Here is a 13,943-nt window from a genome sequence, read left to right as displayed (position 1 = left end):
GAAATTTTTAAAAAAGCAAAGAACCCATTTATTTGTAAACCTAAAGTTTAGCTATTACAGGCTTTAGATGGACAAATGAAGCTCTTTAACGTTATAGAACAACTTTAGCTTCACTTATTAGAAATGCATCTGCTGCTGAAGGACTACTGATACAATTACTCACAATAGCGACATGCTTCTAAAAAGGAGTGTCCGTTTCCTCTTGATTAAATGTCAAACTACTGACTGCTACTGCGCAAAAAGAAAGCCAAATTTATATTTTATAAAAATCACATTTCATAGATAAAATGCAAGAACCCTGAAAGTAAAAAACAAAAAAACAAAAAAACAAAAAAAAACAAAAACAAAATAATCCCACCTAAATAATGCTGAAGTTTCTAACATTTAACACCTTAAAGAATGGGATTTTTACGATAAAGGGGAAAACAACTTTACAACATAAAAAGTAAACCCATAAAGCTTTGAACAGAACCCACAGGCGCAGCTCCTCCATGAGTGGAATGTTTTTTCTCCTTTAAAAATATTGTTGGGACTAAAAAGGGAAACGGTGGATGTGTGAGCGAGTGCCTGTGGCCGGGGGAGGGGAGAGACGGGGTGGGGCGGGGGCGGGGGCGGGGCAGGGGTGCCAGTCTGCCGCCAGTTTTGCGTTCCCTCCCTCTGGTGCGCTCTCAATAATATCCCGGGTGGTACTGCTGGCTCCATGGCTTTTGGTTCCAGAACTAGGGGGAGGAAAAAGACTTGGGGTTACATAAATAAAACTCACTGCACACCCGCCCTGTATTTTTATTTTTAAGTCCAGGGGCCCAATCCCTAAAAATTCTCACCCTCTAAAACCCTCAAAACAATTTGAACTTTGATAAGCAATACTTGATAAGTATAATGATGTATGTATATATAAATGAATGGATGCGTTTACTCGTTGCATCCCCTACACCATGTTGCAACCTACCCCTTGCTGCCAGCTCTGGTTGAAAGCCTGAGCCTTGTTCATGCCGAAATTTCCGTTCTTGAAGCCGCGGTTGTTTCCGCCCCTGCCTCTGAACTTCTGCGGGAAACACAGCAGTGGTCACAGATTTGCAACTGTCCCGCCGTCCGGCTGCTCAGCTTGGGAGCGCTGCCAGTGAAGCGCCAACAGAGTTCACCACCCCACCACCCACCAGACAGAACCCAACTGTAGGTTACAGCGTTCCAAAGGACAAACAGTGGCTCTGGACAGAGACCAAGCAATGACAGGCCAAGAGGACTGAGGACTTTGAACTCCGCAATTTGCCTTTTCATCTTCTTGCCAGTACCTTTCAAAAATCTGGACACCCATCTCAGATGGTGACAAGGTTAAACTACAAATCCATTTTCATAGTTGCCTGCATATACAGAATAGTGGAGAGAGCCACGTGGTCTATAAAGGTGCGTTCAGCAAACTCTTTATCCAGTTATACTGGGAATCTGCAGTAGCAGGACAACTGATTTGGCCCTGCTGATGCAGGGTAAGGTCACATCGAATCAGCTGGGCTTCTTAGTCGAGCGCCGCTTTGGTGCCTCCTTAGCTGCTTTAAAGTTACCTGCAGGTCAATGACAGGCACCTCCTCACCTGGTGTAATGTCTTTCAAAGTCCACCATGTAGACATAGCAAATGACACACAGGTCAGTTCATGGATAAGGGTGGGATCACAGGAACAAAGAGCAAAGGGATGGACTTACAAATGAGGGGGGGGAAGAAAGGCCAAAATCAAAGTGCCGGTTCAACGGCCCGTCTCACACACCTGACTGAAGTTGCCCCTGTTGGCTCCGCCTCCGCGGTTGCCCATGTTGCCCCGGTGCATGGCGCCGCCCCGGTTTCCCATGTTGCCCCTGCCAGGCCCGCCTCTAGGAGCCCCGCCCCGGTTGGGCATGCCGCCGCCGCCGCCGCCCCGGTTGAAGTTGCCGCGGTTGGAGAAGCCCCCCCGGAAGGCGGGCGGGGGCAGGAAGCCTCTGGGGGGCCTGCTGAATCCGCCGCGGGGTCCCGGCGCTGCATCGACACGGAAAACCAAAAAACCTCCGTTAAGTGCCGCCAAAAACCATCCTCCCCATGATCCATGCTGCAGCTCTGCGTCCAGGGGCAGACTGGACCGCCGACCGCGAATCAGACTGGTCGGGACGAGTGCAGGGCTACCAGATTGGAGCTGGAAATCTGGTGGTCCTGCACCAATCAGAAACCATCGCCACCGGTGACCTGCCTCGCCTTGGTGAACGTTCGCGAACGCGCGGATCGAGCGCGCGGAGACTCACCTCCCCTGAAGTTGCCGCGGTTCTGGAATCCCCCTCGGCCTCCTCTCTGGCCCGGGCCCCCCCTGCCGAACTGGTTCTTGGGCCCCCGGCCCCGGCTGCCCCCTCTCTTCGGGGGTGCCCCGCCCTGGTTGGGCTTCTTCTCCGGGGGCAGGGCGGTGCGGCTCTCCTCCTTGTACTGCTCCAGCAGCTTGGCGGCCTCCTCCTTCTGCAGCTCCACGTAGGTGACGTCGGAGAAGTGCTCGCCCTGCTCGGGCAGCGTGAAGATGCCTGCGGAGACAGGAGCGGCCTCTTTAAAGTGTGACCTCACAGACTTCCGGCTCATTGCTACACAGCTTTACATCCCCAGCCAAACCTGTTATGATCCTATAACGTGACTGTTTGGACGCATCTGTAAAATCTGATAGTGCTTTCGTGAATTAATATACTGAATATATTGATTGAGCAAATTGGCACAACTATTTCCTTTGGGATTGATAGTCTTATTTTATCAATCCTCTCTCGTATACACATACAAATAGCCCTGGCAGAAAATATAAAAACAAAGTGTCTAAGTAAATGATATTACTGAATTGACCAACAGCAAACCATCTAGCTGGTATACAAGCACATAATCTGTTAAATAAAAAAATATTCTGAAGGAAATTAGGTTCAAATCCCAGACGCGCTCAGCGGCTCTGGGATTTAGTCATTCCGCGGCGCGAGCGAACCTTTCATTTTGAGGACGGCGTGTTCCGGAACGTCTTTGCCGTCGGTCTCGGCCTTCTTCTGCGTGCGCTCCTTGTAGTCCTCGTCGGTGGGGCAGACCACCACGGCCTTGCGCTGGAACCCGGCGAACAGGCACATTTTCCTCCTCTGGGCAGGGGCCGACACGTTGGTCTGGGGAGGGAGAGGGCGCCGCGTTTGGGTTTAAAGAGGGTAAGAAACCCCTCCACGCTGTCCGCCTCAGTCCGACTGCCTTGCCATCAGATCTCATCAAAGCACTGCTGAACCTCTCAAGCATCTGCCTCCCCATAAAATTCAGTAATCACACCAAGAAATGTATAACGTGCTAATGTACAGACATACGGCAGTGTATAAACATTGGACACCATTATTAGTTCCATCATGCTGTACTAACCGTTTCTTACGCAATACAAAAAATTTCTTACTCTACGCAACCCCTCTGTACAACTCCTTTTTTTTAATAAAAGCTCACCTGGTCCAGGATGTAGTTCCGTTTCTTGCGTGCGGCAATCTCGATGAACTTGCCCAGGAAGAGGGGGGCGCGCTGGGAGATGGCCGCCAGCTTGGTGGTGTCCTTCATCTGCCGCTTCAGACTACCAATCTGGACGGAGACACGGGGAAAATGGCAAAGGTTCAAAACGGACACAGAGATCGAAACGCATATGGGAACATTTCTGAATCCAACCGGGTTCAATTTTAAAGCGACCGCTCTATGGATCATGTTTGTTTTGGAATGAGATTCATGTACGGTACCACAGGTGCGCGCTTCCCTTGGTATCCGACATTAGCGTTATCATGAATACAGTAACTGGGTCATGTGCGGCCTTATACGAACTGTAACGGAAGAGCCCTGTGGGGCGGGGGGGTGAGTCTATTCTGTGAAGGTTGGAAAGAGCCCAAACTCCTCTCAATAAATCAACAGTTATGGTTTTTATGTCGAAAGGAAAGAATGAGGACAAAAATATATTGGCCTGACAGTAGAGCCAGGTGCTTTTCCTTTGTAAAGTGATTTAGGCAAAATACAGAGACTGGCAACCTAACTAAACGCCCTTCTTCAAACAAATATGAAGTTCTTTGAAAGAATGGTTCCCTCAACATAGTTTGATTCATTTTGAGAACCATGAAGGACTCCACCACAAGCATCCGCCTGCGTACAGCAAACAGCACTCTGTGCGTAGCTCAGACGGCCATTTCTGAGTGGAATTAACCGAAGAAATTTTGCAAACATTTCGAAACACTGGCTTTTCTCCAACTGGGATTTCATCCAGTTCAAAATATTTCTGGCAGTCAGCTGGTCAAATCCTTAATCCTGCTTAATGGTAGCCAGCCCAGCCCCCTGTTCCCATCTGTAGATCTTGTGAGCAGCATACATTTCCTTCCAGACTGGCTGCCATCAAGTCAGAACCTCAATCTATGCACATGGAGCCTGTTTGTGAGGAACTATATGCATTCTCACATTGAGAAAGCCACTCTCATTGCAAAACACTGACAAAAACGCCCCTGAAAAACAGGCCCCAATCTGGGGTGAGATTAACCTAGAGGTAGTGCGAACCTTACCCACAAAAACATCAAGTACTCAATTGGGTACATGGGCATTGGGGCTAATATAATAAGCACATGCCTAAATCACTGCTCCAGCCCAAAGATGAAAACGTGCAAACTTCCAGATGGCCACTATGTACATGCGGCATATAGATATGCTCAGAACGAGTTTTAACACTCTTCCCTGAATCAAAGTGATCATAGACAAATCTGTGAAAACAAGGAAAGGCTTTGGATTTCTACGTTGATTTAAAAATCCAATGGCTGGCTGGCATTGCGGATAGGCTAGCTTACGTTATCTTCTGGAAGAGAGTCAGTATTCAGACTGATACAATGCAGAAAGGAATTCTCTATCAGGCATAAAAACCTCCCCGTTCTGAGCGCAAGGTTAACTTCATTAGAAAAAATAAACCTAACTGAAAACTAGGATAGGAAAATAGCACTGAGGGGTGTTGGCTTGGGATATTTTGTTGAGAAACAAAGCAGCCACATAAATCCAGATATGCTTTTAAAAGGGTGTTCCAATTGATTTGGTTTTCAGAGGAATGCCTGTTGCATTACTTGCCCTAAAGACGTGTGTTAAGACCCAGCTCATCACAGTGCTAGATGCCCTCTAATTGGGATGCACACGAGTCATTATCTGTATTGGACTTAAAGACATGGCTTAAATAAGAACTTGGAGAAACGTGGGTGAAGCGGTCGAATAACATTAAACAAAGCTGCCATTTCTTCATTATAACCTTGATTCTGTGTCAAGACAATAACTATCCTTTAATTCAAAGAATCAACTGCAATGTTTTTTTACATATAATGTATCTCTACAATTAAAGACAGGCAGGGATAGCGATCAGTGGCTAACTAACTTTGGACAGGAGCACGCACTCGTCTGTGCTCTCCCGAATTGAGGGGAAAAACAAACCAAAGTAATCCAAATTAAATTTACGGTAGTTAAATTAACTCAAGGGCATGGCATCTACCCTCTACTGATGGCTGGTCTGAGTGAAAATGCCCTGCGGTGGCACACCAATACGCAACGCTTACAGTCTGAAGCTTTGCATGGCAAATCCTGCCTGCTGCATGGCATCAGGCTTTAGCAATTTGGTTTCATCAAAAAAACAAAAAACAAAAGAAAACCCACACACACATTTCGATATATAGATATGAACAGACACTCACTCAAAATGAACTGGAAAATACTTTGAATCCTATATAACAGATGTGGAAGACCAAGTTCAAACAAAACCAATTAGCAGCTGACCCATTTAATCAGTGAACCTTAACTAAATGGGCTGTCTATAATAATCAAGCACATCTTCCATTTTGGTTGCAACAGTGACACCATACAAGCAGCAGTACTACTGTGAAAGTACGACGGCTAAACCGCTCCCCTGGCTCAGACGCCTGTACCGAAACAAGTGGCTGCAACGCAGCTTGTCCTCCGCATAATTTCCAGTCGATTACCCACAAGCACCTCGCGGCTGGGATGTAAACCACGTGGGGTTTAATAACGGAGCGCTGAGAGTGTCAACTCACCATCATCTTCTCCAGAATGGTGTGAGTTCCCAGGATGTTGTATTTCCCAGGGTTCTCCTCGGTGTGCTTCTTGACCCAGGTGGTCTTCCCCGCTCCGGGGAGGCCAACCATGACGATAACCTGAAAGGAAACAGATGCCGGGGTCGAACAAAGGAGCAATGGACAGATGGCACGGTGACAATCGGCAACACGTGCATAGGTTTTTCAATTCAGATGCAAAAGCTTTGTTCATCTTAAGGGGGGTGGGGGGGAGTGGGGGGCGACGGGGAAGAAACAAAAAACCTTTGAAAATGGGTCATTAGCACCAAGACCGTCACAATAATGAAATTATGGTACATTAAGGTACATTAGGGTTAAAATTAGGGATGGTGATTTTCAATAATTTCACAGATTGGGCGATTGCATAATGTGCTCAATTCCAAATCCATGCATGGGGAAGAATCTATTTATAGAACACATCTTAGCCAGGCGGCCCAAACGATTGGAGAGAAAATGCACGCTCACAAAGCACATCACTACCCAAGTTTTTTCATCATAATCAAGTCTTAATACTTAGCCTATTGAGTCAAACACAGTCAGTGCTGGATACGATCCAAAGACACAACAGCTTAGCAACAAAATACATAATTTTAACCAATACATGCCTTTCAAAGAACATATTTGCTTCATTCTGTTTATGTTATGAAGAAGAAATATCCTCTACTTTTTGCATCTGTTTTACATATGTAAATACAGGGCGTCAAGTTCCAACACATAGTTGTACACGCGTAGCCTTTGTGAAGGGGAAAAAAATTAAACGATTGATTAGGCACCTATCCGACAAGTCCTTGATTCATCCATTACTCATCCATAGCTAAGATGGAGCGTGTATTATTTTGTCTGCCCGCTAATGATCCATGAGCTTGTTCAGCAGAAACAAAAGCGAAGGACACCCGCCCCGCTCACCTCGCACTCCTCCTTGGTATCGGGCCCCTTGGGTCCGCGCACGCGGTCCTCAACGGGGACCTGCTGCAGGAACACGAAGCCCTCGGGGACGGGGAAGTACGGCGCCTCCCTCTGGCCGAAGTTGAACTCCACGGCGCAGTTGTGGCAGAGGACGTGGGGGAAGAGGGGACGATCGGCCAGGGCCTCCTTGCCGACGCTGTAGGCCACGCCCAGGTCCTTCCCGTTCTTGGAGAAGGAGATCTCCACCTCGTCGCTCTCAAAGTTCTGTCGTGGATGGGGAAACGGCTTGTCTACATTGACGGCTTTGAAAGGCTTTACCGTAGGCGTTACCAATCAATTAGCAGCTTAAAGAGCAGAGCAACTGTGACCAATTTTCTATAGCCTAAACCTTATAAATATGGTTCAAATTTGATATAATGGGCTATCATGTTACAAACTTGAAACTGGGTAAAACCACAGCCTGTTAGTACTATATGTAAATAAAAAGTTTCCATTTAGGAACAACAAGTGAAACATGGGAAACCTACAATGAAGCAACCAACGACATCATTTTCGTCAAAAGACTCTCCATAGTCTTCAGTCACGCAGTTTCCGGTCTTCTTTCCCTTGAGGGAAAATGCGTAGGAATGCTCCTCTTCACCTGAAGAATTAACAATTACAGACAGGGGGAGGAGACACATAACCACTTATGACTAACAGGTTTAAGTCCAGTTTAATCTGCTGGACAAAAGAGCGCTTCCAGCTATATTTGGCCACGTCAAGCTTATCTTCTACAAGCACACGCACACAAAAACTAGGACTACGTAAATTGACAGACACTCACCCAATAGGAGGCTGCCACTGGACAGGGACCACCCCACCAAAACCTCATGGATGTCAATGCCCTTGCTGGAGATGTGCTTGACAGGAATCTTCTCAATGATCTATTTAACCAGAGGTGGAGAGGCAGGTAAGAGAGGACAGGAGAACATTGTACATCAGGTTGTACACCCAAATTCGACAGCGCTTCCGATTCACATGACCTGAATTAACCATAACTTACATAAGCAGGTGCATAATTAATACAGCCAGTAATTTAAAAATATGAAGGGTAAGGCAAATACAACCATAAAAATGTCAAGCATCCACCATGCTTTGATGTTCTTCACATATTGCCTCTGACTGGAGGCAGCTACCTGCCAGTGTTTAAACCAGTGAGACTTTAAGCTGAGCATGGCGAAATATAAATTAGCAATCACATGTAGAAACCCTTATTAAAATACTACATGTTACAGTAATATTAATGATACTGTTGTTGATGTCTAACGTGTGCCATATGAACCATAAGCACTGGAGAGATTCATGCCACAAACTTGATGAAAAGCTGCTTTCAAAGGCAGCAATCTTTACATTCGTCATATCGGAACATGACTAAGCAGGCAAACTACCTACATATCCTTAAAACACTACCCACCTAAAACGAAGGGTGGCAGTACAGTAAATTGGGCATTACAATATATTCAGTAGCATAAATGTTAGTACATGACCGACAGTAACCAAACTAACAAAGTCTCATCTGTTAAGCAAATAATAGCTAATGCTATACATTGCACTTAAGTATATTGAGAATAAACCATATTGCAGTGTATCCCCGAGGGCTAAAGGTTACCTGTGACAGCAAGCTGAGGTAACCGTAGCCATGACACTTTGCTGGAGCAATTTAAATTGTGATCACGGACTGGGGAGGGGGTGGAAGAAAGATTGCGATCGCAAACCAGGGTGTTGGAACTAGGGATCGTGGACCGGGCAGGAACCTTTTCTGATTCCAAACATGACTACATAAATCCCAATATTGGCCGACTTCTTATTTTGGGGTAATATAGTAGCGAAGCGCCAAAGGCTAGCTCTATGTAGGGGAAAACACTGTTGCCCGTGGCTACCGGCAGCGTACGGGCGAACAAAAGGGGGTCTCACCTTCATCTCGAAGCAGGCCTTGCCCTTAGCCACACCGTAGGAAGCCTTGCCTCCAGCCCACAGGTACGCAAAGCTCTCCATGGTGAGGGAGGAGGCGCTGTAACGGTCGCGGGACACCTTGAAGTGCAGGTCACTGTTGTCTGCGCTCGGCAAAAGTAAAAAACTATCAGTGAGGCAAGTCTCAGACGTGACCTCTTGGGAGTCTCCTAAACCGGAGGCTACAAGTCCAGTCACACAGGGCCATATCACCTGCAAGTGTCTTCATTCAGTCATTCACTCATTGTTGGGTTGAGAGGGAAAAATCCACCCGTCTTGTAATAGATAATTCAGTCAAAGTAGGATAGGACAGAATACAAAACTTAGTGAATATATAACCTGTGATATGAAATGTAATTAATATGGATAGAAACAGGCTAAAATCCTTTAATATATTCATCTATCTATCTTTTACTTATGCCGAGAGGAAAACTAATTTACAGATGTGGCCCAATCTTGTATGCTGGGTTTTTTTTTTTTTGTTTTGTTTGTTTGTTCCTTTCAACAGAAAAGCAATTATAGAAAATAAGACTCGTGCACGTTAGGCTAAGGACAGGCTTTGCAAACAGCCCTTTGCACGTTGTGCTTTTGCCTGAATTTTGCATAAAACAAACAAAAACACTACACCAATTTCCTATATAAATATTTTGGTGTCAGGAGTTTTCCCCCTCAGGACTTCACTTCATAACTACACAAAGCTGAGGGATACTTGAGACCGGGGGGGGCAGGGTGCGAGTTACGGCAGCTGCCTCGGACACTGTCCAGCCACGGAGCGCGCAGCACTCACATGTGTCCAGGCAGACGGTGGTGTCGTCGAACTCCTCGTCCTCTTCCTCCAGGGGGGGCTGTGGAGACTTGGCCCTGAAAGAGAGCGGGGCGTTCAGCCAGCTGGAAAGACGGCCCGGGGGTTGGGGAACGAGAGCGGCGAGAGGGGGGCTCGGCCGTCGGCTTCTGACCCAGAAAACGAACCGTTTCGCCTTCGCCGACACGTCCAGGAGTTCAGAAACAGTTTCCCCAAACCCTCCACCCCCTCCCCCCCCCACCCCACAAATCGCCTCAGAAGTCCTGCTGCAGCTAAGACCGACGGAACGTCCCGGAACTGCGCTTTCCCGGCGCGGCCTGTAACGGAACACTGAACAGACGGCGGATCCAGGCAAAACGAGAGTCTTCCGCTCCGCTGCCAACACAGAACCACGCGGCGAAAAGGTCTGCGATATATTTAACACCACACGTGGCAGTGCATTCTGGCAAAGGTCAAGGCAGAAGCTGAAGGGGTTTTTTTAAGTAAGCCAAGCCGAATGTGTGAAAGAGCCGGAGTGATTCTGAAAGACAAAACGTTGCTACTTAAATCGGGGGCTGGGCCGTTCCCAAAGAAAAATGTTTTGCAGTTTTCCTTCTTTTGCCAGACCGATTTTGGCGATTTAAAAATGTAAACGTAAAACAGAGAACTGTGTGCATTCTCAAATGCACGCTCAAACTCCTTCCCAAAGGCTATTTGAGCTCCGCCCCAAGTAGCCAATGAGAAGTCGGATCAAGGACCGGGTCAAATTCTTTTCCAGTGTGACCTCAACCATTTTAGATGTGTACCACTCCTGGCAGAATTCCCACCCAGTGAAAAACGACCAGCATTTCATTGGGACATCCACTTGGTTGACCATTGTTTTCACTGTTGTCAACATGCATTTCACTGGCTGTCACAAATACTATTCTACATTGCATTACATTTCGGCATTTAGAGGACACGATTATCCACAGTGACTTGCCTAGATCAATCCTTTTTTTTTTTTTAACAAACCAGGATGTTTTAAACTGGATGTAATTCAGGTTTGGTGACTGGCTGAATGATACAATAGCAGGACACCACCTGGGAAATGAAGTCACAACCTTTGAATTACAAGCTCAGTTCCCTCGCCATTGTACTGGTAATAGGCTAAAATTTCCACTAAAGTGAGTAAAAGCAGTTGGCCAAACAGACATCACTTTGTAATACAATAGCTAAATTGTTAGAGATTCGAAACTACAGCACAAAATACAATGTATAGTCAAACAGAATATACAATAATCCACCTAGCATCAATACAGTGCAAGAATGTTTCAATTATCAAAAACAGCAAACCGGTTTGGGACAAGAGCAAGGACGGATCGTTTATCGTACAATGAAGGACTGATACAGGCTGAGAAAAAGAAGAACCAGAGAATCCCATTGTATTTTAAGCAAGTATTCTGAAAACAGATAAGAACAGAAGATGCAACAAGCCGGGCTTTCTAAGCTTCTAAGAGGAAACGAGCTGCAGTTACTAAACTACCCAAAACCCACAAATTGAGCACTAGACCAACATTGCCTCCAGAGTACCAATAAAATCCCTTGCCTTGTCACATATACAACGGTCGATAAACTTGCAAAGCAGACAATCCCTCCGCACCTGGGGGATCCTCCCAAATCCTGTGACATCCTGGAAGTAGCACATTGCACCGCCCCCAACGGATAATTAAAATGACAAAGGCTTGCTGACGCGATCATTACGAAATCCGACTTGGGGGGGAAAAAAAACAACAAAAAAAAAAGCACGACTGTTCTCTGCATACTACCAGTGTGTTCATATGTTCAGCTGTTACAAGTAATTTGTGTTTGCTATCAATCCGCTCCAAAAAAAATGTGTGTTTCTTTGCACTTTGTCGAAGCAAATCTAGGAGGACGTGTCATTATATTAGGCGATGAAAGCATTGGCTCTTAACATGCCAATGCGATAAGTCAAAACCGTGTACAGCGGCACATCAGGGATACCGAAGGCCGATCTGTACAGTCCTTACCGGCTGTATTTGCTTTCTTCAATAAATTCAAAGTAGCCCCTTCCATGTTCTTCCCGGCGTCTCTTAACACCCTTCTTATTCTTCTGTTCAGCTTTCTTGTCTGTGTCCGCATCCCCTTTGGAAATAAAACAAAACATAATGAGGTGCTCCGTGTTGTGTTGGACCCTGTTGTTACATGGGGTGGCCCACACAACTATAGGATGGGGTCTGGTGGGGTTTGTTCCCCTCCTCAACCATCACTCAGACTGAAAATACCAAAACATAACGTCAAGGTCTGAACAGAATTATGAATACATGTGATGTGAACATAAGAGTACATGCCGGTCAGGGTAGTGAGCTACATCTGCACAGGTCCAATGCAATGAGAGATGCATTAAACTCGTAAAACAGGGACCATTTATTACAGCCAAGAACCATTTTGCTCGTAAAAGAACCTTTCCTAAAAACATCAACAAGCTGTATGCAATGTGCATGAAGCAACACACATTTTAAAAAATGTGTTTTTTTTTCTTCATGAAAACAAATTTTCACCACAAGATTGCTTGTATTTGCAAACCCACCGTACCCTATTGTTTGAGATTTTTTCCAATTCGGCAGCTAGCTTGATGAATAACAGAAAACCAAATATGCTAACCGTTAGCTACCCAACTAGCTCAATGATCTCACCGAAGCTAGCTAGGCAGCCATTTGGAGAACATCTAAAAGCGAAAGTATAGCCAAGGTTAAAGCTAGCTAAGCAAGCTGAGAATTCTTACGATGGAAGACGGATGGTAATTAGCAACAGTAATGCAACGTCGAAAAAGATCTAGAAACGCTAGCTAACCGCGTATTGTAATCAATAGCTACTTTTCCGGTGACCAAACCTATAGCTAAGCGCTAGCAATCTGAACAATGGAAAAAACATGCCGCCTCAGATGTCGCCGCTACGAGGAGCCACCATTTCGCTATTCGCTTCCAACAATTCTTCGCAACCACGAATCAATCACCATGTGCATCTTTGTCTGACGGTAACGAAATTCCGTCGGGTAATCGCAGAAAACGTCCGCATCTCACGATTTTTGAACAAGTAAAGAAGCAAAAAGCGCGTCAAATTCCTTAAAATACCATGAAAAAAGAGATGGAACAAATTGACCTTATTTGACTCGAGAAAACACGAGCTAGCAAGCTGGCTAACGTTAGCCAATACCAGTCTTCTTAATGTTAGCTAGCTAGTTAGCGAAATCTGAGCGATTTGATAATCAGATAACGCTAGCTAGTCGGCTAACCTACGAATACGAGCACAAACTAATTTAGAATTTCAGAACAGATTACACGTTCGAATTAACAGTGCCGTTCTTATTTAAGCCAACGATAGCACAGTTAACGTCAGCCAATGTTAAATTATAATTCAGCTAGCCATAGCTACCCTCAGCCGCTTGGGATGCCGGCGCACTATCTTCATCACCATCTTCGAATTTATCCATCTCCTCATCGTCGTCCTTTAATATAACATCGTCGTCTTCGTCCGATTTATCCATCTCTACGCCGACATCTTCTTCCTCCTCTCCCATGTCGTCGTCCTGTTGTCCGCCAACATCTGCGCCCCCATCGGCATCGGCGTCGTAGGCTTCAGCTTCGCCCCCGTCTCCATCCTCTTCTTCGGCCTCCATGCTCTCTCCGACCAGATCGTCCTCCAGGTCCTCATCGCCCATTTCATTTAGCCCACTAGCGCCATCATAACCGCCATCATTGCCATTTTCCCCGGCTTCAGGCCCAGAGAATGCGCCGCCCGCTTCGGCCTCTTGATCGAGTGCGGCCTGCAGCCGGTCCATCAGTTCGGCCTTCAGTCCCTTGTCGGAAAGCTGTCGCTTTTTCAGCTCGTCCTTCAGCTCATTTACCTTTAGCTTTTTCACGTTGATTGAGCTCATTTTATATATTTTTTATTACTTCGCAAGTAATGCAAATATTTCTCACAGATATAAAAGGCTGAATTCAACAATGCGTTTTTAAAAATACAAAAACAAAAAATCGTGACAACCCGTCGACCGACGATGTAAATGAGAGAAAGCACAGAGAGCCGCCAAGATTTTCTTACTGCGCCAAACCACTCTCTCTGCGTGTCCTTCCCTATCACTGGCAACAGCACGGGCGTGTAG

At 46.0% G+C, this 13,943-nt stretch overlaps 1 protein-coding gene across 2 annotated transcripts; it reads right to left on the bottom strand.

Moving 5' to 3' along the window:
* hnrnpua (heterogeneous nuclear ribonucleoprotein Ua) lies at positions 1–13,943 on the bottom strand. 2 transcript variants are annotated; one of them, XM_064332201.1, is made up of 14 exons: positions 13,214–13,943; positions 11,809–11,923; positions 9,785–9,858; positions 8,962–9,101; positions 7,832–7,931; positions 7,536–7,648; positions 7,009–7,272; positions 6,064–6,183; positions 3,461–3,589; positions 2,973–3,141; positions 2,266–2,532; positions 1,761–2,005; positions 950–1,045; positions 1–719 (listed from the first exon to the last, which is right to left on the bottom strand). In XM_064332201.1, the coding sequence occupies exons 1-14, from the start codon at positions 13,713–13,715 to the stop codon at positions 669–671; spliced, it is 2,385 nt and encodes a 794-aa protein (XP_064188271.1). In that variant the 5' UTR covers positions 13,716–13,943; the 3' UTR covers positions 1–668. The 2 variants fall into 2 exon arrangements, with proteins under 2 accessions (XP_064188271.1, XP_064188281.1); XM_064332211.1 differs by having other exon boundaries at positions 950–1,042.

Source organism: Anguilla rostrata, chromosome 1 (genome assembly GCF_018555375.3).
Source record: "Anguilla rostrata isolate EN2019 chromosome 1, ASM1855537v3, whole genome shotgun sequence".
NCBI classification, from domain to species: Eukaryota; Metazoa; Chordata; class Actinopteri; order Anguilliformes; family Anguillidae; genus Anguilla; species Anguilla rostrata.
Note: the sequence above shows the minus strand (reverse complement) of the source record. Positions and strands in the feature narration are given on the sequence as shown.

Excerpts from the sequence above, each read along its gene's own strand:
- hnrnpua (XM_064332201.1), bottom strand. The coding sequence starts at position 13,715 with ATGAGCTCAATCAACGTGAAAAAGCTAAAGGTAAATGAGCTGAAGGAC. Across the intron at positions 11,924-13,213 it reads GGCATCCCAAGCGGCTGAGG|GGGATGCGGACACAGACAAG; the intron begins GTAGCTATGGCT and ends TTATTTCCAAAG. Across the intron at positions 2,006-2,265 it reads CCGCGGCAACTTCAGGGGAG|CGCCGGGACCCCGCGGCGGA; the intron begins GTGAGTCTCCGC and ends GTGTCGATGCAG.